The sequence below is a fragment of the Rhamphochromis sp. 'chilingali' genome, assembly GCF_963969265.1.
Source record: "Rhamphochromis sp. 'chilingali' genome assembly, chromosome: 15".
In the NCBI taxonomy this organism is placed as follows: domain Eukaryota; kingdom Metazoa; phylum Chordata; class Actinopteri; order Cichliformes; family Cichlidae; genus Rhamphochromis; species Rhamphochromis sp. 'chilingali'.
The window spans coordinates 30,440,628-30,463,172 of record NC_137942.1 but is presented as its reverse complement, the minus strand read 5'-3'; the positions used below and the strand labels follow the sequence as shown (position 1 = coordinate 30,463,172).

Genomic DNA, 22,545 nt, shown 5'->3' with positions numbered 1-22,545 from the left:
CAATCAAGTCTGCCATGTTTGACAAAAACCATAAGCATGAGATTGACAGCAACGCCACGCTACAAATCATAGCAATGAATCCTGAGACTGAACTATAAATGACCTGTATGACACACACACACATTAAAAAAGGGTTTGTGGAGTAAATATTGACCAAAACGCTTCAAATGTATCCTTTTTCCAAATACTAGTTAGTAAATGAAAACGTGTATTCAGGCTCATTTTTTTCAACATGAGTATAAAGTTTTCCCAACTTTTTTGTGGAACTTTTACTTGGTTGCAATAAGCTCGAGTTGGTAGTTTTTCTTTGACCGTTTTATTGTCGTATCTTTCCAATAAGACCTGTTCTCCAACCTTTTTACACTGACCAGTGAGTAAAGAGAAAATACAATAAAAAGCTAAACAAATGTCCTTGTTCCTCCAGGAATGTGGTTTGACAACTCCACTCTGCTGGGAGCGGAGGGGAAGGGAAAACAGCTTTTTTAAATATGAAAAATGTACAAAATCTTGTAGATTTTTTTTAAATTAGGTAAATCCACAGATACAGCAAAAATTTAAATAGTTAGATTTCAAAACATGGACGAGGCCTTCACCACTGAATGATACTGTGAAAACAAAGCAGACAATCAAAACGTGAATTTTCTTCCAGATCTAAGACGTGAAACATTCTTAAATAAGTCGATGACAGAAAAAACGTCAAACTGTTTTTTCCACAGTTCCACGGGGATCTCTTCAAAACACGAGGGGACATTCGGGACAGTTTCCTCCTTTGTGTTTTATTTGAAGCTTTCAACAACTTTTACTTTTTGTTTGTGTGACTGCACACAGAGGAGTCACATATGTACCAAATCTACAGCAATACTAAGGAAGTAAAAATGTTCCTGCGGTCATTTTTCTTACTTAAAAATGATCAAATGAAAACAAGAAGTGATGAGGTTATAAATGGCACGTTCTCCTTCTTTCCCACTGAAAATGTTGCACATTTTATACATTTTCCATGAGTTCCCCTGAAGCCTTTTTCACATTCCTGTCACGTTTCATCGAACATCTTTTTAAAAACGTGCAGACTCTAGTCTGCTTGAGTACTTTTCATTACTTACATTTCTACCTACTGTTTTTGTAAAACAGAAAAAACCAACATAGCAAAGATGGTAGAAATATATACAGCTGATTTGTTTGTCTCTTTTCTCCCCCAGTGCTTGTGGTAAAACCTGAAGGAAACAATACTGGCAGAAGGATGTTTCCTCCAGGTCCATTTAGCAGCCGATGAGGAGCTTTCGGTCATGATGGGTGCCCAGTCGTCATCGCGTCCTTTCAAAATATCCTTTTTGTCTGATCGCTTCTGAGGCTGCTGCGGAAAAAGAAAAGACCAGAGCAGGTCTTCATAGAAGCAGTGGAAAGTAACTATGTACTCAACTTTAGTGCTAAGGATTTAAAAAAGTGTACTTTAGTTACTCTGGAGGTTCATATTAAACGTCCAACATCTGAATGCTTGTTTCATTTTCTCATTTCGAATTTTCTGATATTATAAAGCCATCGAACCAGAATAGATCTGTCAGAAACAAATATTTAAAGGAGCCAACATTTGTTTCTGGACCAGATTACAGAGGTGTTGGCAGGTGGTGGAGGCACATCTGTAATGAAACAACTGCCTCTTGGTTCACATCTGTATCGCTTTCACTACACTGAAGAAATCTGTGCTGTTTAAGCACGTGAAGCAGATAATACACACAAACAGTGCAGAGTGTGAATGCTGGTACTTCCACATTTACATATTAAGACTCTTCGCTGTCCAGCAGGTCACATGACTACACTGTAATAGTCCCAATCAGCCAGCAGCAACGAGGCCAGAGGTCAGAGCAGCTGGAAAGTAAGTCTGAGGTCATAATTATGAAAAGGCAACACGGGGAAGAAGCAATGGGGAGAAATGCTGAGATGAACAGGACTAACGTGCAGGCTGTGCACACTGATGGTGGATCTCATTAATCCAGCAGCAGCACATCCTCTATCGACTGTGCGTGTGCAGCAGATAGCATGGAGATCATCTGCAGAGATGTGTTTTGAACTGCAGACAGGAAGAGCTGTGACACATGACTGACATGCATGTTTGCTCTGTGCTAACCCAGAGAGAGAGAGAGAGGGCACTAAGAAGGAAGTGGTGGAAGAAGCCTAACTGAAACTCTTCAAACGTGACAGAAACCGAATGACTATTATACAGTGTGAATGAAAGAGTGCTCGCTTTACATTTAATAGCAAAAATGTTACGTATCTGATATTTGGAAATTGGCAAGCAGAGGGCCCGAGCTTTACGAAGAGCATATTTAGCTGACTTTGTAGAGAAAACTGGAATCTGCGGTCAAACTCTGTTGCTCATTTCTGAAAAAAGGCAAATAAATAAATAAATAAAAGCTCAGACCTCATTATTTGATTTTGAACAAGGTCTCCTCTTTTCCTGCCTGAGCAAACTCATCATTACAGTAATGAGGACTGTTGTTTGTCTTTTTGTTTTCTCCACAAAGATGCTGAAACGAGACGTTTCCTACCTGCAGGCTCTGCAAGGAGGAGCACTGGGCCTAAAACGGGCACAAAGCAGGCGAGAGGTCCGACTTTTCTTCTTGAACGTTTTGGGCATAAATGCCCTCGCAGCCTCTCAGAACAGTGATTGTGTATTTTGTTTTTTTAAGTGATGAATGAAAACTTCACGTTGGGGATTTTGCAGCTTGCCTTATTCCGACAGCATCATACGTAAAAACACTCATTAAAGGGCTGCTCTGGTTGCTCCTCAGGCTTCATGAAAACACTGAGACAACAACGTCTTCCTGCATCTCTAACAAACACTTTACCTGCAGCTTTTAGGCCCGTGCACATTTGTTAGGCTGGGATTGTTTAGCTGACTGATGCACAGGTTTCCCCCTGTAGCTCAGTGGCACAGAGTGGGCTTTTATAGACACACACACTGATGGTTTTGATTTTTAACAGCGAGCAGATTACAATAATTCCTATTGTCACCTCACACTTAAAGGGTTGCAATTAATGTAATTAGAGATCTAAACTTTCAGTTCAAAGTGGAACGAGGTTCCTGCGATGGTTCAGCTCTGACTGGAATTCGTCTTTTGCCGGCTCCTGACGATCAGGGATACACAGCAGCTAACTGAACTTCCACTGGAATGTGGCCGTTTCTGAAATGTGTCTTCACAAAGTTAGTTCCAAAAATCAAACATCATCATTTGTCCATCCGGGTGATTTTAAAGAACGACTGTATCACCTGCAATGCAGTGATCTCACATTACAAGTGTGGCAGGAAATAAATGAGAGATTTACTCATTCACATTTCCTCAGCCTGTTCCCCTCCTCCTGCAGTTCCTCTATTGCATCTGACCTCCGCCCATCAACCCTTCTGCCTCCAACACACACACACACACACACACACACACACACACACACACACACACACACACACACACACACAGAAGAGTAACTGCAGACAGGATCTTGTGATACAGTTTTTAGAAAGTTTCAGAGAACAAAGGAAGGCATTTGTTGATTTGTAGGAGGAATCTGGTGGTTAGCAGTGAAGTTCATCAACTTAATTACTCTGCATTTTCATTTAGATGCTTCAGCTCCAGGTAAGCACAGGAGGACACTATTATAGTTTTCATGGAAAACTGAATACAGGGGACATACGCTCTGAGACGGCTGAGAGTATCTAGACAGTGTAACAACCCCACACACACTAAAAAAAAGTATCGTTTAACATTTTAACTCTGATACAATGAAAATTTGGATTTTAGAGGTTTGACTTCATAAAAACAACGTTCACCTCGTCAGCCAAACAAACAATTCTGTTTTTAAAAAAAATGTCCATAAAGCATAAAGGTGTGCGTTTTAACGCTACACAACAAAAACACGAGATTATGTTTGAATCTTAAACAGGCACGTATGGAAGGCCAGGTTTTAGTTCCTGGTCTTAATCACAGCTGAGGCTTTAATGGACATGTGGGGGTTGGGTGGAGGTGTCCTTTGTGCCTTATCCATCTCAGGACAAAACCCCACCAAGGCTATTGTGACGTTTCCTGCTGAGTTAAGGTGAACTAAGGCACTATGGCACACTGAGCACTTTAACATTTGTTTTTAAATGCAGCTAAACTCCAATAAATGCTTGTTGTGACTGATGTCTGTCTGTGATTGAGACAAACAGTTGTGGACTTAATCTGACTTTGAATTAAAACTGGTAACAAATTTGTTCTGAAAGGAATATGTAAGTACAGATGTTTTTAACCATCGCTGTACTAAACTAAATGTCAAACGACACTGAGGAAAAAGTGGACACTGATTAAATATATTGTTACAAAATACAGCCAGTAGGCCTAGTTTAAAAAAAAAAAAAAAGGGAAATATGTGATGTGCTTTTCAGATTTAATGTCTCCCCCTGTAAAAAAACAAACAAAAAAACCCACTCCTGATGATTCAACAGTTACTGGCGAGAGCTCCATTTCTCTTTGAGGGTTTGAATCCATTTTGTGAGTGGAAGCCATTTTCTAACCAAAGCAAGCTTCACCAGAGTGCCACGTATCCCCCCGGGCGTGTGCAGTATGGCTAAAAAGTCCAAACCTCGTGCACAGAGAAAAGGGGGCCCTTTAAAAGCCAAGACCAAGCCCGTCAAAATTAGAAAACCATGAGACGAGACTGGCACAACCTGGAGAGAAGGGAGCCGATATCCACAGCCAAACTCCAGCGTGATGAGTGAGTGGGGGAGAGGCAGGCCTGCATCACGCACTGCCTCCATTTTGAGGAGACATCCACCCAGAGGGGCGCGCAGTGTGCGTGTGAAGCGTAGCGAGCGACTTCGCCATGGTATTACTTCCTGTGTGCGCCTCACACCGAGAAATGTGCAGAAATTGCTGGAGAAGAGGCTAGCGCGCCATGTTCCCGCTGTACTTTAACTCTGGGTATCGCCTGTTGGGAGCCATGACCTCACAGGGAAACTACAACACACAGTAAAGTGTTTAAAGCGAGACGAACTACGAGAGTGTGCCTGGTTGTAATGCATCGACGCCATAGCTGACACATTGTTCCAGTTGGTGGGGAAAAGGACCCTGGCGACGACGTATGAAAACGAGGACATGGGTTTCCTACCATCTTACTACAGCACACTTGTGGCCCCTAAAACAAAATGGAGGCCCCGTCCCGCTGTTTGACAGCCACCATGGGTTCACCATAGGTCATTTATGTAACGTCACGAAGACAACTTCTTTAACTTTAGCACAAATCATACCCATCCAGAGGGCGGGAACAGCAACAACAGGGGTGGGGGTGCTACGCAGTAGAATGAGCGGGCGGTGCCTTGTTATTTAAATGTAAAACGGCTATGGCCACCGAGGCCTTCCACTAGACTGAAGGGTGGAGGAAATACCCCCCAACAAAATAAATACCAACAAAGTAGACGCTCACACGCTGTCCGCTATCAGCTTTTAGCTGCAATTCTCCATATTCGCCCGTATTAAGCGCGGGTGTCTACATGTACATCGTGATGCATACTCCCCACCGCTCAGGAAAACACGCAAACTGTACTGTTGTCCACTACTGTACAGCACGGAATTGGGAGTCTCGGCTTCTGTTACCATGAAGGCGCACATACGCACACGCGCTCATCTGGTGAAAACCCTGGGATGAGAGGGGGATGCCCCCTCCCTTCCGCCTTGCTTACCTACTCCAACTACACCACGTGGTTTCCTCTCTCACACAAAAAAAAACGTGAATTGGAGTCGACGAGGGGCGGCGTCACCCCTCTGCCGGCAGCAGGCGGATCGCCGAAAGAGGGAAGGATAGAAAACTAGAGAGAGAGGCGGAGAGAGAGAGGAAAACATTTCTCCCGATCTGATCCCGCCATAGTTTTTCCCACTCTTCTGCCATAGACCCATCATCAGACCCAGTCCAACCCACCTCCTCCACAGCGCGATAGAGGCTATAGGCTGCTGCTTTATTCGTCTGTTGGGGCCGGCTGCAAGTCAGGGGGTTTCATTTCTTCTCCTGCTCCACTTATTCAACTGGATTTACAGCAATATTCAACGTTACCACCTGATTCTACTTTTTTTTTTAAATTTTTTTTATTTGAATTTGTCATCGTGAATTCAAATTTATTTCGTACTTTTGTCCTCTAGCGTGATTTACACTTTCTGTTTGAGTGGCAAGTGTGACAATATCTTGTTGCGCTATTAGCACATTCAGCAGAAACTTTTTGCTGGCTCCAATCTTTAGTTATTCTGGGCTTTGTTTTTTGTTTTCTTTTTTTGGGCTCGGGAAAACAATTTCCACAATGCACAAGCTATACATTGGGAATCTAGGCGAAAGCGTGACTGCCGAGGACTTAGGAAAAACCTTTGACGAACACAAGATCCCATACACCGGACAGTTTCTAATGAAAACCGGCTATGCGTTTGTGGATTGTCCGGACGATCACTGGGCCATGAAGGCTATCGAGACATTTTCTGGTGAGTTAAGGTGGACTACAAGTCACCAAAAAAAGCCTTCTCTTATTTCCACCTTTAATTTCATTCATTCTATATATAGGGAAGCCGTAGACGCCGGCGCACAGCCCCGGTTGCATGCTCACCTTCAGCGGTGTATCCCAGTTTTATTATCCGTTCGCCTCCCGAGGCTCCACGCGAGATTAAATAAATACATAAATTCCTGAAATTATTTTATTGGTGTTAGAATAAGGAATATTAGTGTGTGGAAAGCTACACACCCACGGGAGCCATTCAACTTTTGCAGGAGGGGGGGGGGGCGCACGTAGTGTAAAGCTATACTGTAAAACACAGCCATTGGTGAAGCTTTCCTTGATATCGTTGTAATTTATCAAAGGAGATTCTAACAGTACTGTGCTAATTATGACACGTGCATTTCAAGCTAATGCGTGCTTCTGGTAGGCGTTTTAATATCTTGCACCCCTGAGCACTGGATAGAGTAGCCTACTCTCTTGTGATATAGGATGAAGCCTTGCTGCTTCCCCTCCCCCTTTAAGCCGGGAGTCCACTATGACAAAGGCAGAAACAAATAAATTAGCCCTTACCAAACCTGGCCTCAGACCAACCCAGAATTTACACAAACCTACCCTGCTATGGTACAGCTCGCTTTCCTGCGTGGCGACAGCTCTGTGGCCCATTTCTCATGGTTCCCTACACATGTAACGTGAGGAGGCAAGGTCGCCATGCCAGTCAGCTCCCTCTGATCCTTCCTGAACCCTCACCAAACTCTCCAAACAACCCTCTCACACTACAACCATGTGGGCTTGAAACCTTTTAACTGCCACTCAGAGTTAAACTGATAAACGTATAGTTATCGCTTGGCATTTCTGAGGGATTCAAGCAGACGGAAAGTGACGTGATGTACACTATTCACTTGCTCCCCGACTTTAGGGCATGTTTTGAGCACTTTCAACATAACTGCTTCTTAGTACTTTTCACGAGTGCTTGGAAGATCACCAGGTTTAATTGGAAATAAGTGAACCGCAAGGCAACCCACACTGTGTTCCCTGAATACAGTAGATTCCCTTCGTAGGCCTTTGCAGCTAGTACACAGTTAGCATTTAGCCACACTTTGTTCTGAACCAGTTTTCCTTTTTTCAGGTAAAGTGGAACTTCATGGGAAACGTATTGAGGTCGAACACTCCGTCCCCAAGAAGCAAAGGTACATTGAGCACTTGTATCACCCCTCCCCCTCCTTTCTCAAAAAGAAAAGGGGAAAAAACCTTTCATGTGTTGCATCACCTTATGTGGGTCTTTCTCTCATGGGGTAATAAGTGAAAACAACGACTTCACTGAATGATTTGCTATTAGTGGGACACAGATTTCGGCCCTTGCGCCCACTTGACGTTAGAAGCCATTGTGAGGCTAGCAGTGGCTAGCTTGGCTGTGTTTGTTGGTGTGGCAGTGTAGCGTGGACCCTCAACTTTGTCGGCCATTGCTGTGGAGCTGAACTGTGACAGCTTTAGCTAGGTGCCTGCCGTTCTGTGCAGTGTGGTTGGATTTTTACTCGTCCTTTTAAAATGCTGCTGTGTTTTTAGAGTGAGCTCAACAAGCACGTAGATATAGGTTCTTCGTAAAGTCGCAGTGTTGATGTGAGCACGTCCTGTGGTTTACTATATGCTCTAGGCCCAGCCTTTTATGTAATTACTCTTTCCTTACACTACAGCCACTACACAATTTCTTTAACACGATTTTAAAAATGCACTGGCACATATGTATTTTATAAATGTATAGTGGTGTGGTTTCACGTGTTGGACAACCTTTCAGTGCTTTAACGTGTGCATGGATAATATTCGCTTTTTGCTTTTATTAAAACTCTTCGGTTTAACGTTCACACTCTGAAAACAAATCAGTTTTTAATGATGCTGTGAGTTGTGACGGAAATGCGGTGTGTTGATTATTTTATTTCGTTTATAGGTTTCTTTTAGAATGTATTTGACGAGGAAATTGTGATTTAATGGAGCTGTTATTTTATTTTTTTAGTTAAATTAATAACACGTCTTTCCAATTAAAACACAGCTGTGCTGTTTAGTAATTGTAGTATTTCTTTTAAATATATAATGCTCGTTTTAACCCAGAATAGGTGCTGGGTGTGAATATTTCACATTTAAATACCTTTTGCTTCACGCCAACTCGGACACATTTATGTGGCAGCCTGATAGTGTACCTGTGGCTTCTTTGTAATTGGGTGAGTGTCAATGAAATTTCTGCGGTTCAGTAGTAGCTCTAACTGGTGTCCATTGTGCTCATTTGACCTGCTTCATTCAAACAGCACTATGCAATTCTCTTATAGCCCATCATTTATGCCCGTAACCTTTGGCACAGATACGAGTTGAGCACAGTTCTCCATGTTCCGCCATTTGGCCACATGTGTGCGTATGTATATGTGTGTGCGTATTCACCATGAGCCAAAATGGCCAGGAAATGTAGAAGATTCCACCCCATTTCCACACTTGTTGCCTTTTAATAAATGCTACGATTTGGCGTAATCACTCTTCGTGGGATTTTGTATGAAAAAGGCCGAATATTTCAAACTGAGCTGGCTTTTGGGGCGCCCGCCCTGCGCCACGAAAGCAGAGTAAAAACGTTGCAACATGGCTGTGGCACACACATCCCAGCAGCGTGGTCTTTGTGTGGATGAGTGGGGCCGAGTGTGGTCACTTATTGCCAAACTCGCCTTACACACGGAGCTAACATGGCTGTAATGCCTTCAGGTGTCTTAGCGGGTGCGTGAAGAGTCCCAGATCTTGACTGTGATCACCTTAAAGAGCCATAATAAAGGTGATTTGTGAGTGGGTGGGTGCGGGGGTACCGTGGGACGAGCTTGTGGCCCTTCGTGGTTTCACAACACGTGGTGCGTCCACGCAAAGAGGAGTTGCACCACGTCAGGCATGGAGGGCAAAATGGCGAAGCCTTGAATGAAGCAGCCACTGTACAGATTGCTCCTTATTCTTTTTTTTCCACAGTGTGTCACTTTGGGTCTCGTCAGCGCCCGGGTCGCCCCGTGGCCTACATCACGTGTTCCAGTGTGTGTGTGTGCTTTTCTTTTAAATTTAAGTAAATTTTAAAAAATTAGAAAAATATTAACATGACGGAAAACTGTGAAATTTGTGGAAGCCCTTTCTTAAAATGGCTGTTCGTGTAGTCCGTCAGCCAGAGCTAAATTATCCAAATTATGTCGCAAAATGATCGCGTTTAAATATTTATGCAAAACATCTGCTCATCTCCAGCATACAAGCGTGTGCGAGCTGTTTGAGCAAACGCTGATTTTACGAAATTATTTTGTAAATGTTTAAAATCCTCCAGTTGTCAAACAAAGACTGTGGGGCAACGAATCAGGCGTTTTCTGGCGACGTGCGCATTTGGGCAAAAACACTCAAAATAATAGATTCCAGCATATATTTTATTTTTATCTACTTTCACTCAATAAGCTGCTTGTTTTGAATGTTTCTCATTTATTGTGATTCTAACGTGGAAGTAAAAGGTTTCGGGGGTGCTCGCGTTTCTACACGTGTTTAAAAGAAAGTTGCCAGAGTACATACGTTTAAACGTCTTAAAACTGCTCTCCTGCAGTTGCTTCTGAACCTCAAGGAGGGTGTGTGTGTGTTTGTGTGGGAGTGGCGGCTGTTCTGAAGGAACAAGCCCTTTGGGCTATTTGAAGGAGGTGGGGTGGGGGTGTCAGTCCCTTAACTAAAAGAATGAAGGTTCAATTCCTTCTTTATATTGCACAAGTCTCAGTGCAGGGGGCGCTGGCCCTGCCTGTCCTGACCTCTGACCGTGTTTTGAACGGTACCTTTTGCGTTTGTATGTATGGACGTTAAAGATGGACGAGTTATAAGTTTCAGAGAGAGCTGTTTGGTTACTGTGTAAGGCTGCAGAGGGTTTGGCAAGGTGGAAAGCTGGGGTTGTAATAGCTACAGGAAGAGGAGAGGGGAGAGAAGGGAGGGGAGTTTTTGTGTGTGTGTGGGTTCTCAGAGAGAACAAGCCTCCCTCTTTGGAGAGGGGAAATGTATAGAACGCTTGCTGTTGGCGTGAAGAAAATCAGTGGTGACGCCCACCAAAAATCCCGTTAAACCCAGTTGAAATATAAATGGCATGGGTAGGTGTGTGTGTGTGTTTTTTTCCATCTGTTACCCATGCTCTGCAAAATTCTGTTGCAGCAACCTGGCACTTAAAAAAAAAAAGTCTTGTTGGATGTCACAGGTAAAACGAGAGCTGCTACAGATTATAGGCTAGCTTATTTATTGTGTTTCTTTTGCGTTTTTTAAAGTCTTTGAAGTCTTGTAATAATTGTCTTACACTGATTCTACAAGAGATGTAGTCAAACAAAATATTAAAATTAGCCTTTGATTTTAGGTGCATTCCTGCAAAGTTCACATTTTTTATTACACTCCCTCTAAACATTCGCACGGGCAACTTGCAGAATATCAGTATCAACTGGTATTAGCCCCGCTGTCTGACATCAGGAAATATAATGGTATTTACAGACGCCATTGGCCAATACTTAGTTGTTGGGTCAGTATTATGCAAACAATTGTACTTTAAAACAGATCGATTATTTATTTATTTTCCACTGAAGACTTTTTCTTCCTTGCACTAAAACTATAAACAACAAACAAAGCAAAAAGAAAAAAAGTTGGAATTTTGAATAAACATAATTCACCCATAATTAGTGTGTGGCTAAAAACCATTATAATAATAATTATTATTCCCACTTTGTAGTATCTTTGTATGTCCTTGCTTCTAGAGGCAGGGTTTAGTGTCTGATTCTGGTATGCTGTGACCTTTGGCACCAAAATGTTATCTTTAGCGTTCAGTGTGCTAGGATTTGCACCCCGCCTTCACCGCGACATGAGGCTATTATGCACAGCACACCAAAATTTTGTAATTTCATAATTGTGGGAATTAATTCCAGTCTCCTTTGAGTCTCGACTCATTTTTCCATTTGTATCCAAAAAGGAAATGATGATGTTGGCTCCTTTCAAAACAGGAGAAATTGCATTGGAGGCTGCAACCTGTTCTACTTTCTTCATGCATTAGTCTTCATGTGTTACAGCTTCCTGTTTGCATTTCCTTCAAAAGGAAAAAAATGCATGGAATCCTGAAAATACTGCTGCACGTGAAGCATGCCAGCATATCTGCTGTCATTGTTTCACTGTTTAGGAATCTTTTTTTTAAATAATATAATTATTAATTTTCACTGAAAACCTCTAAAAGAGAAAAAGATTCCTGCGACTCATAGACTGACTGATAGATCACGTCCAAATAACATCACAGTGTTAGCAGTTAAATGGCTGGGAACATCCTCTGAAATACTGATATCCTTCCATTTTTCTTATGAAAGTGGCTTCAAAAGCTAAATGTCATTTCCTCCCTTTCTGTAATGGTGTTACACAGTTTGTATTGGCTTTTTTTTCTTTTTAGCAGCTGAGTGAAGTTACTGTACATGTTGTGTCCCCCCACTTTTTTTCCCTTTAATGGATGCAACAGCTATATTCTAGATATTTTAGGCACCATTTGTTTGTCCATTCTTGTAATTGAGTTTGACGTATATAAAATCATCTCCACAACAAGCTTGGCTGTAAATGCTTTTGTAATAAACCTGCTATCTGGTTTAATGGGGCACTGTTTAGCATGCAGTGTCCAAGTCAGAAGACGAGGAAGTGGTTTTAGATTTGACCCCCCCCCAACCCAAAAAACAAACAAACAAACAAAAAAAAATCTTAACACTTTCCCACTTGAGTTGTTGTTTTTTTTCTCTGAGGTGGACAAAACAGTTTCCATGATCAAAACTGCCCTTCTACTTCTGACGAGTCTAAGAGGTCTGTCAAAGTTTGTGCATCATTAGGTGATGTTGTCTTCATCGCATTAGTGAATCCCAAACTCCCTGGCTTGTAACGTTTAAACGTCCCCCTCCCTGGCCACTGTGTCAGGTCTTCTGGGGAGATGTTAAGACCAAAGTCAGAATGTCCTGAGTCTGCCCCAGACATCTAACGTTCAAGCCACCGTAATTAGATGCCTGAACTACCTTAACTGGCTCTTTCTGCTGTGGATGAGCAATCGCTCTACTATGAGCCCCTCCCAAGTGACAGCACTCATAACAATCTCTAATGGGCCCATTTCACTCAAGTTTTGCTGCACGCTAAAAGTGATGTCACATCCGGTAGTGCTCGCTGCATTTTGGCATCATGTTGGCTGGTTGTGCAGTCCTCAGTTTTTTTGAAGACATGAGTGGTTGATCATGTGACCATCATTTTAGGGGGAAATGTTGCAACAGTTTGAAAAGAGGCGATTTTCTGTGGAAAAACTTTTTTGTCTGAGTGTTGACATCTGTTTGGAAAATACTGCAGGACTAGTACTCATGCCCTCAGCACTGGTATAAATGTTATGGAGCTATGGTGACGTCACCGTTTGCGTGCAACACGACCAGTCCAGTGAGCGTTGTGGGCTCATTAGGATGAATCTGGACTTCCCTTGGAGGAAGTTAATTTTTGCCATTGTATGCATTATCTTGGTGACTACCCACAGCCTGTGGCCATAATCCACAGTTTCTCCATGACGCTGGTGTCTTCACCACAACAGACTGGTACAGCCTCTCCTGCAGACACCAGTCTGTCCATCAATTTTCTGTCTTACTCTTTCCCCACTCATGAACACGACCCTGAGATACCCAAGCTCGACCTCGAGGAAGCAAGTTGTTCTGAACCCAGAGCGCACAATCTATCCTTTTCTGGCTCAGAACCATGGCCTCAGACTTTGTCCCACCTGCTTCTAAAGTTTGAATCTCTTGGTGAAGCTAACATGTAGTGGTGTGAAAAAGCTTTCGCCAAAGCTGGAATTTTTGGTATGTTGCAGATCACTGCTCTGCTGCATAACTGAAGCGGATTTGAGCTTCTGTGCACAATCTGACTTCTGGATGTTCTCCTTTAGGATTTTCTGATAGAGAGCAGAATTCATGGTTCCATCAATTACTACAAGTCATCCAGCTCCTGAAAGCAGCAAAACAGTCATAGTCTTCATGCTTCCACCACCATGTTTGACTGTTACGTTTGTATGAAGTGCTGTATTGGTTTTATGCCAGAAGTAACAGGACACTTTTTGACATTTCTTAGCCTACTTCACCTGCCAGACAGGTTCTATTTAAGCAGTTCCTAAATTTAACAAGTTGTATTTCCAGTAGTCTGAATAAATCTTAAGCAGGCCTTTCCCCATCGAGAGGTGATGACTGTGTAAAACATCTCAATTTTATTCTCCCAAAATTATTCAGAATGTCTGGATGGCCCAAGTTTACCAGTTTCCTCCACAGTGTTTAATCTCTGGTCATTTGTAGCCTCGTAGGTAAATTTGCTAAACCAGCCAGTATTCTCTTCTCCTTAAATAAACGAATGGTTTGTCCAGCATTTGGATCAATAAGGTACATGAATGCAAATGTTATATTTTCTACATGATTGTAACAAAATTGTATGGGCAGTGAATGGAGTACAGAGAAGGAATCAATTAGTGACATTTTATAACTCCATTAGCATCCAAAAATGTGTGTTATGAGTTTGTAAACTACCGGTAAGCCCAGAAAATCCTGTATACGTGATGAGGCTGTAGGTTTTGTACCACAGTTAAACTCTGTTCATAAAAAGCAGTGTTTAAAATATCAGATGCCTGAATATCTGCTGACAAAGCTTTGTTGGAATAAAGATCTTGTTTATCAGTGAACACTATGCTATCGAAACATTCAAGTTTTTTAGCAGATTTCTTTGTTTTTTCTTAGCTATGAAATGTATGCAGTGTGTGTAAATCTTTGCTCTGTTTTTCACCTCTGTGTAATTTCCCTTGCTGAAGCTGTGTGCCTTTTCCCCCATGTAAAGTGTGCCGCAGCTTTAAATGCACCCAAACGATCATGCATGTGAGGAGCTGGATGTGTGTGGCTAGCACTTTCACACAGCAGTACACAGAGCTGAAGGAGAGAGGCGAGCTATGGTTTTATTTCCTCCTCTCTCATGGCTGGCAAAGGAGGAGGGGACAAGTGGGCGGAGGGAGCAAGAGGGGTGCGACCAATCGTCTGGTAGCAGCACTGTGCCTCGCTCACCCACATGCATGCTCTGACTTTATACTTTATCCTCGCTCTCTGCTCTCTCTGCTCGCTCTCTGCTCAGCGTGTTCATGGTCTCATTGTGCTGTTTTGGTTACTCTCTGGTACAGTGTGCTCGTTTCGCCCTCTTGTTTTTTGCCGTGATCCCCGAACCATTTCAGCCCCGTCTGCACAAGAGCTGAGACCGGGTAAGGGAACGAGGAGCAGACAGACAAACCAAAAGGATCCAGAGAGAGTCACAGGAAGGAGGATGAATGTGGTTTAAATTTTGATGTCAGCTGAACTGCATTGCTCGGGGATGTTGGACAAACAGTTTTGAGGGATAGCTCAGTTGTAATCTGATTAGACAGGCTGCTGCTCTGCAGTGGTTGATGCACTGAGAGGTAAACCGTGCATTCAAACTAAAAGAATAGCTGTGGATAATTTTGAGACGGCATGAACAGATTCCTCAACTCAACTGCAGCTACGTGAAAGCAGTTTTATACTTCTGTTCTACTGCAGGGAGATAATGTCCCACATACTTGTGTAATTCATTTTTTCCTGCAATAGAGACAATCTGCTCCTGAAATGCAAATTATTGAAGCTACAGTTAAAAAAACAAAAACAAAACATTCCGCTTGGCAGCAACAGTCTTAACGTACATCAGTACTACAATTCCTACCACTATACTACTACTAGTAATTTGCCGTCTTACTCAAATGGAAGCTTGCAGTATAAACAATTTTCCGTTTGCTGATTAAGTCGGATGTAATTTCACAGAGCTGCTGTTGTGTGCGTCTAGTGCAGTCTGTACTCTTCTATGAAAAGTATTCCAGCATCCAGACTGGGTGTATTGTGGAAGTTTATTTTCGGCTGTGTTCTGTATTTCATTAGTTTTGCAGTGAGAATAGCAAAACATTAATGAAGGTATTTAGTCATTGAGGGTCACTGTAGTCGCACAGAAGCACACAAAGAGCTGCTCTTTGTTTTTCTTTCAGGTAAAAATGTTTTGGTGATGCTCATTAAGTTTAGGTTTTGCTCACTGCATTGAAATAATAGGAACTACAGTGAAGTCAGTTTCCTATAAAGTAATGGAATTAAACTGATCTGTTTTTGTTTTTGTGAAAATCTAACCACTTATTATGAAAGCTAACCATGAATAAAAATGTGCTTTATTTTAACTTGAATTAGTGCATAAATGATCCAATCAGACAACGTAAAATCATTTTGCAGTGTGTGATATGACTGTGATATTTGAGTTCTTGCAGTAACTGGTTTCACTTGGTCTACATTTTTGGACCAAACTGGTGTCGTATATATTCATGCTGAGTCTTCCTATCTGTGTGAAAGCTTTGTTTCAAATGGGTGTTTGTGTTGCCGGAACTATTTAATGGTTTTATCCCGTTTAGTTATTATTTCTGTCAGCATACATGTAGAAATGGTGTTTTGTGCAAAGTATTTCGATTTCAAATATTTTACTCTGTAAAAACAAACTGTACTGATCCAACTATTAAAAGGTTAATTTCTACAGGCACAAGTCTGTGATATGAACTGGTCTGTTTCCTGGCCCATGACTGCTTAAAATCTTCTGTGGAGCATTGTCAGATTTTTGCTGTTTGTTTCTAAATCCAAATGTAACAAAAGGAAAGAAGCAGCATTAGCAGTGTTATCTGAGCAGCCTGGGCAATAGAAATGGTTACATGTGAGCTTAAGTGAAATTTAAAGATGTAAGAATGCATTTTCCTCTACTTTCTTATTTTGAAAGGCAAAAACAAAGAAACTTAGCTAACCACTGGTTCTTCATTTCTAAGTCTATAAAAGAGAGAAAAGACATTAAAACTTAAAGAACAATATTAATGTAGAATGTAATTACAAAGGTCCAAGCCAAAATAAGGTGAGGAGAGGGTGTAAAAATGAAGGGATGAGGACAGTGGAGGCACGCGTGTAATGTAGGTGAAGGGGTAAATGAGATCTGTCTCTTTAAGAAGACCCCCACCTACCCCCTCCACCCCATCTTTCTGATTGTTTCTTCTGTCTGGTTCAAACCATCTGTCCTCTCCCTACATTAGTTGGTGCACACACATTCAAGGGGTGGGGGGAAGAAGGAGTGATCAAGAAAAGAAGACAACGAAAGTAGGAAAGGGAGGAGGGTTGTTGGGGCCAGGGGTCGGGTGTGCATGGTGGATGGGGCCCCTCATGTTTACGTGTGTGTGTGTGTGTGTGTGTGTGTGTGTGTGTGTGTGTGTGTGTGCGTGCGTGCATGTACCTGAGTCCTGCCTCACTTGCACACAGTAATGCCATTAAATAGGACAGATTTTTTTTCCCCCCCATTCTTAGTCACTTGCTTTTTTCAGTTTTTCTAAAAAACTAAAACGTGCACATTTAAGCCCACACTTTGGTCGAACGGGTACTGAAGTTGTATGAACTGCACCTATTATTCCTCCAATATGTTAGTGCTGTATATTGCATATGATTACAATTGTGCTCTATTTATAAAATAAAGGAAGAAAAGAGTAAACTATTTAAACCATTTCACAAAGATTTAGAAATAATTGTCTGCAATAAAATCAAACTGAAAACTAAAACAGAAAAGTCAAGTTAAATAGAGAGAATGCAATTCTGCCACAAGATTGGTACATCTAGTCTGTAGTTGTTAAAAATGTTGTATTTATTCTCTTTAAAGGATTTTTACAGCACTGTAAAGAATTGCTTAAATTGTACTATGGCCCGTTATTGACTGACAATATTGTCAATGTGTTTTTTAACCTTTTTTCATTTTTATTTCTTATATGACATATATATATTTAGAAGCTGACTGCTTAGGCTGAAAAGCTAAAGCTAAGCTAAAACTTTACCAACTAGTAAAAACAAGCCACAAAACCAGTGCTAACCAAACATGCTTTTATTACAGATAACGCGTTTCTTTAGCAAAGCAGAAGCTTCCCTGCAAATATTGGCTAGCCAGGTTGCTAAAGCATTTGTTCTATACATCAAGTGGTAATCTGTGTTTCTTGGTGTTTCTCAGCTTTTGGTTGAATGTGGAAGCACTAAAATAATGTTTTACAGGATGTAAGTCACTGTCATGTATTTTGAGCTGGTGTTTTCACCCCAATCATTTCAGGGTGTTACAAAGCTCAGTCAGCATTAACCCTGACAGCAGACAGTTACACAAATAAAAATACAACACCACAGAGAACACAGTTCAAAAATGCTGTAAAATTGCAAAAAATCCTACACGTTGGAATTGATTTATAACATTTAAATACAAAAACTGGTTTAATTTTATAATTTTTTGCATAAAACAATCGGAGCCACATTCATTTTAAATAGGAACTGTGATTTCAAGGGGAGCCGTAGCATGAGATCAGTTATCTGCAAAGGCGAATGACACTTTCATGTATTTCTAACAGGTCAGAAATGGAGGTCTTCCTTCGTGCTTATGCAAGGAAACTGAACTGCATTGATTGCAGACATTTTCCTTCAGCTCCTCCACTTCCGCTTCTGTTTTCCGAGAACAACAGGCCTCTTGTATAAACAGTCAGACAAAGAGCACAAAGCTTCACTTAATCTCCCGACCAAAGTGGATTTTACGTAAACCAACGAGTAGAAATCCATAACTTTACAGCACAGTTTGGATGCTTTTAGTTTTATAGAATACGTACATCAAACCTCTACGAGGAAAAAAACTAAACTTAAAAAAAACAAACCCCTCCTTCAAGTAAAAATTTTAAACAATTACCCAGCTGCTGTAAAATGAGGTGTTGAGAATGGTGACCTAATCTGAATCAAACTGAATCTTTCTTACTATTTCCTTAACTTATTAATTTTTTTAAGTTAATGAATTTTTAATAGCTTTTTATGGCCTTTTACAAACTTGAGCTCCTCACCAACAGGCGACAAAACCCCCGTTCCTGAAGGGGATGAAAACGTGTCTGTGTTTGCGTGCGTGTCTGTCAGATGGAGCCGAGGGAGCTGGGGCCCAACGCCGTTGCCCGCTAGATCTGAATTCTTGAAATTTTTGTCCGACAGGACACACGTTTGTGGACAGGAGGCATCAGCCTTGATGCAATTTGTCTTTATCTTTTGCTTTTTTTGTAGGGGGCATTTTATTTCTTTAGAATTGGGCAAATAGTCTCAAACATTATCACAACACAGCATTATATCCAGTGACACAACATAAGAGAACCATCACGTTCAGTGTAACTAGCAAGTGCTCCAGCAGCGCTCGGTGGAGTCATTTATTTACATTTGGGTCGTACATCACCACCTACTAGCATCTCCTCCTTTGTAGCCGGGTTGTACTTTAATGTGTTTCTGCCTCTGATGAAACGTGCTTGTTGCTTCCATCTTTAGGATCAGTTTTCCTACACATTTTGCAAAATGCAGTGCTTCCTGGGAGGTGTTTGAAGTAGCTCCCTTTTAGGTACTAAATCGTCAGTGGCTGACATGAAGCTTTCAGACATGCCCAGGCTTTTCTCGCTGATCTGCACTAGGGAGCATAAAAGCACGCTGTTGCTATAGCAGCAATATCACTATCACACTTTTATATCATGAAAAAATGTACAGTGGGGCAAAAAAGTATTTAGTCAGCCACCGATTGTGCAAGTTCCCCCACCTAAAATGATGACAGAGGTCAGTAATTTGCACCAGAGGTACACTTCAACTGTGAGAGACAGAATGTGAAAAAAAAAATCCATGAATCCACATGGTAGGATTTGTAAAGAATTTATTCGTAAATCAGGGTGGAAAATAAGTATTTGGTCAATAACAAAAATACAACTCAATACTTTGTAACATAACCTTTGTTGGCAATAACAGAGGTCAAACGTTTACTATAGGTCTTTACCAGGTTTGCACACACAGTAGCTGGTATTTTGGCCCATTCCTCCATGCAGATCTTCTCGAGAGCAGTGATGTTTTGGGGCTGTCGCCGAGCAACACGGACTTTCAACTCCCGCCACAGATTTTCTATGGGGTTGAGGTCTGGAGACTGGCTAGGCCACTCCAGGACTTTCAAATGCTTCTTACGGAGCCACTCCTTTGTTGCCCGGGCGGTGTGTTTTGGATCATTGTCATGTCGGAAGACCCAGCCTCGTTTCATCTTCAAAGTTCTCACTGATGGAAGGAGGTTTTGGCTCAAAATCTCACGATACATGGCCCCATTCATTCTGTCCTTAACACGGATCAGTCGTCCTGTCCCCTTGGCAGAAAAACAGCCCCATAGCATGATGTTTCCACCCCCATGCTTCACAGTAGGTATGGTGTTCTTGGGATGCAACTCGGTGTTCTTCTTCCTCCAAACACGACGAGTTGAGTTTATACCAAAAAGTTCATTTTCTGATGATTGCTCCCACAGTTGATTTTTTTCACACCAAGCTGCTTGCCTATTGTAGATTCACTCTTCCCAGTCTGGTGCAGGTCTACAATACTTTTCCTGGTGTCCTTCGAAAGCTCTTTGGTCTTGGCCATGGCGGAGTTTGGAGTCTGACTGTTTGAGGCTGTGGACAGGTGTCTTTTATACAGATGATGAGTTCAAACAGGTGCCATTCATACAGGTAACGAGTGGGGGACAGAAAAGCTTCTTACAGAAGACGTTACAGGTCTGTGAGAGCCAGAGATTTTCCTTGTTTGAGGTGACCAAATACTTATTTTCCACCCTGATTTACGAATAAATTCTTTACAAATCCTACCATGTGGATTCATGGATTTTTTTTTCCCACATTCTGTCTCTCACAGTTGAAGTGTACCTCTGGTGCAAATTACTGACCTCTGTCATCATTTTAAGTGGGGGAACTTGCACAATCGGTGGCTGACTAAATACTTTTTTGCCCCACTGTATACCGGTACTATTTTGAATGATATGATAGCCTTTCCTATGTGATGCAAATAACTGTATTAGAAAGACTGAAACAGTAAATTAGACCTGGTGTGTTTTAATTGGAACCCTGCTCATGCTGAAAGGGTTTAATTTCATTTATTTTTAGTCTAATTTGTCTAGAAAAGTTTGCAGCCACAGTGTTTTGGAAAGCAAAATAGTGATGTAGAAACTAATTTTTAAAAAACATGCTAATGATATAAAACATTCAGTTAAATTGCAGATTTTCTTTTAAGTATCACAATTTCCACAATTCATCATTTAAGCAATACATCTGTTAGATCCTGCAATTCCCATAATGCAGCTGAACAGAGTTGTCATTAAGAGGTCACAGAAGACATTTCACTGCTGTTTTCACGGGCTAGTAGTACTAGTAGCGGCATGTCAAATAATCATTATGTAAAATGGGCCTTGCCTATTTAATAAACATATCTGTAAGAACACACATGAGAGTGAGTAGTTTAGAGTCTTGTGTCTGCAGACCCTCAAGAAATTCAGTGTATAAATATTAAAATGAGAATTTAAAATGTCAAGAAAGTGAAGATCTACTGATTAATAATCAGAGGACTGGGACAAATACACGCATTTGTCCCCAGTCCTCTGATTATTAATTTAATAAGATTGTTGCGAAGTGTTAAACACTTCTCAGTGTCTTGTAGTGATGGGGTTTCCCTTGGTGGTGTCGGTGGGGGAACCAATCAGAACATTTACACCACTTTTCCATAATGAAACTCGTGAGCTCCATAATTCAGGAATTATGTGATTTTGGGTTTTCTATTTTTTTTTTTTTCAACCTTTGATAGAAGACTAAACTTGATGTGTGGTCTGCTCTGTTTTTTTTTTTTTTTTCCTCTCCTTCTTCTTCTTTTTAAATATTCTTTGGACATTTTGGCCTTTATTTGATAGTAGAGCAGTGAAGATGTGGAATACAGGCAGCAAAGGGCCACAGGTCGTACTTGAACAACTCCAGCCATGTGCAGTATAGCTGCCTGCTCACCCACTGAGCACCACGGAAGCACTGAGCTCCCATTGGTCTCCCCCTTCATCTGTAACTAATTTAAGGATTCTTAACTTTTTAAAATTGAACATTAATTTGAAAGTGTTTTTTCTGCACTCCACTTTCTTGTATTTCCTCTTGCCACCAACCAGCCGCAGTAAGTGGGTGTCCTGTCCTGTGCCTCGTTCTGAGAGGGGCCTTTTCCTGTTAAAAGGGAGTTTTTTATGGGCAGAAATCTGTGCCATCAGAAACTGAATTTGAAAAAGTAAAATTTGAATTTTAATGGCTCGGATTGAATCTGAATTGTAACTTGAATAAATGCTTTTAAAAACTGAATATGAATTAGCCTAATTTGAAATTCAATTTATTGGTTTGAAAATGAATTTATTTGCTTTGAAACTGTATTTTATCCTTTTAAAAGTTTAGCTCTCGAATAATCTCAGATTCACTTCACACCATTCAGTTTCAGTTCTACAATTCAGTTTTTTGGGACTTACACCCGGTTCCGGTTCAAGAGTAATGAGCGCAGATTAATAGAACTACGTTTTACTAGCGGACCGAAAGTGTTACTGACGGGAATCTACAGCATCTTGAGCTGAATTAAGACTTCAGAAGTCATTCGTCATGTCGAATGACCAGCGGATAAACTCTCAGGTTGGTAATAAATGTATTACATGTACATGTATTACTGTAGCTGCCTCCACCAGTGTGTGAATGTGAGAGTGAATGAATAGTGGCATTGTAAAGCACTTTGGGTGCCTTGAAAAGTGCTATATAAATCCAATCCATTATAAGAACAAGCGTCACGTTAACAAATGATAGCCGTACGGTAACTTTTATGCTTCTTGTAGCTGTTAGCTAAAGACGCCAATTTAGCCTAGTTTGCCCTGAATTCAGCTTTGACAAACAAATATGATCGACTGTTTCTAGTAGAATTGCAAAGTTGTCATCTTGTACCCTGTCAGAGCCCTGTATGCTTGCAGAGACCCCTACAGTAGGGAAACATGCAAAACGGTGTCCAAACCTTTGTATTTTAGCTTTATTTATGTCTTACACAGCATCCCAACTCTTTAGCTAAAGT

General features: G+C 41.3%; 1 protein-coding gene across 2 annotated transcripts in view; it reads left to right on the top strand.

The window, feature by feature from the left end:
* The first annotated feature begins 5,786 nt into the window (after positions 1–5,786).
* Positions 5,787–22,545, top strand: part of igf2bp1 (insulin-like growth factor 2 mRNA binding protein 1) — a 52,310-nt gene continuing 35,551 nt past the window's right edge. The window contains exons 1-2 of one of the 2 annotated variants that reach the window (XM_080904278.1): positions 5,787–6,491; positions 7,629–7,689. In XM_080904278.1, the coding sequence (XP_080760404.1) occupies positions 6,317–6,491; positions 7,629–7,689 (236 nt within the window). In that variant the 5' untranslated portion in view covers positions 5,787–6,316. The remainder of the gene's footprint in view (positions 6,492–7,628; positions 7,690–22,545) is intronic. The other variant, XM_080904277.1, reaches the window with a different exon arrangement.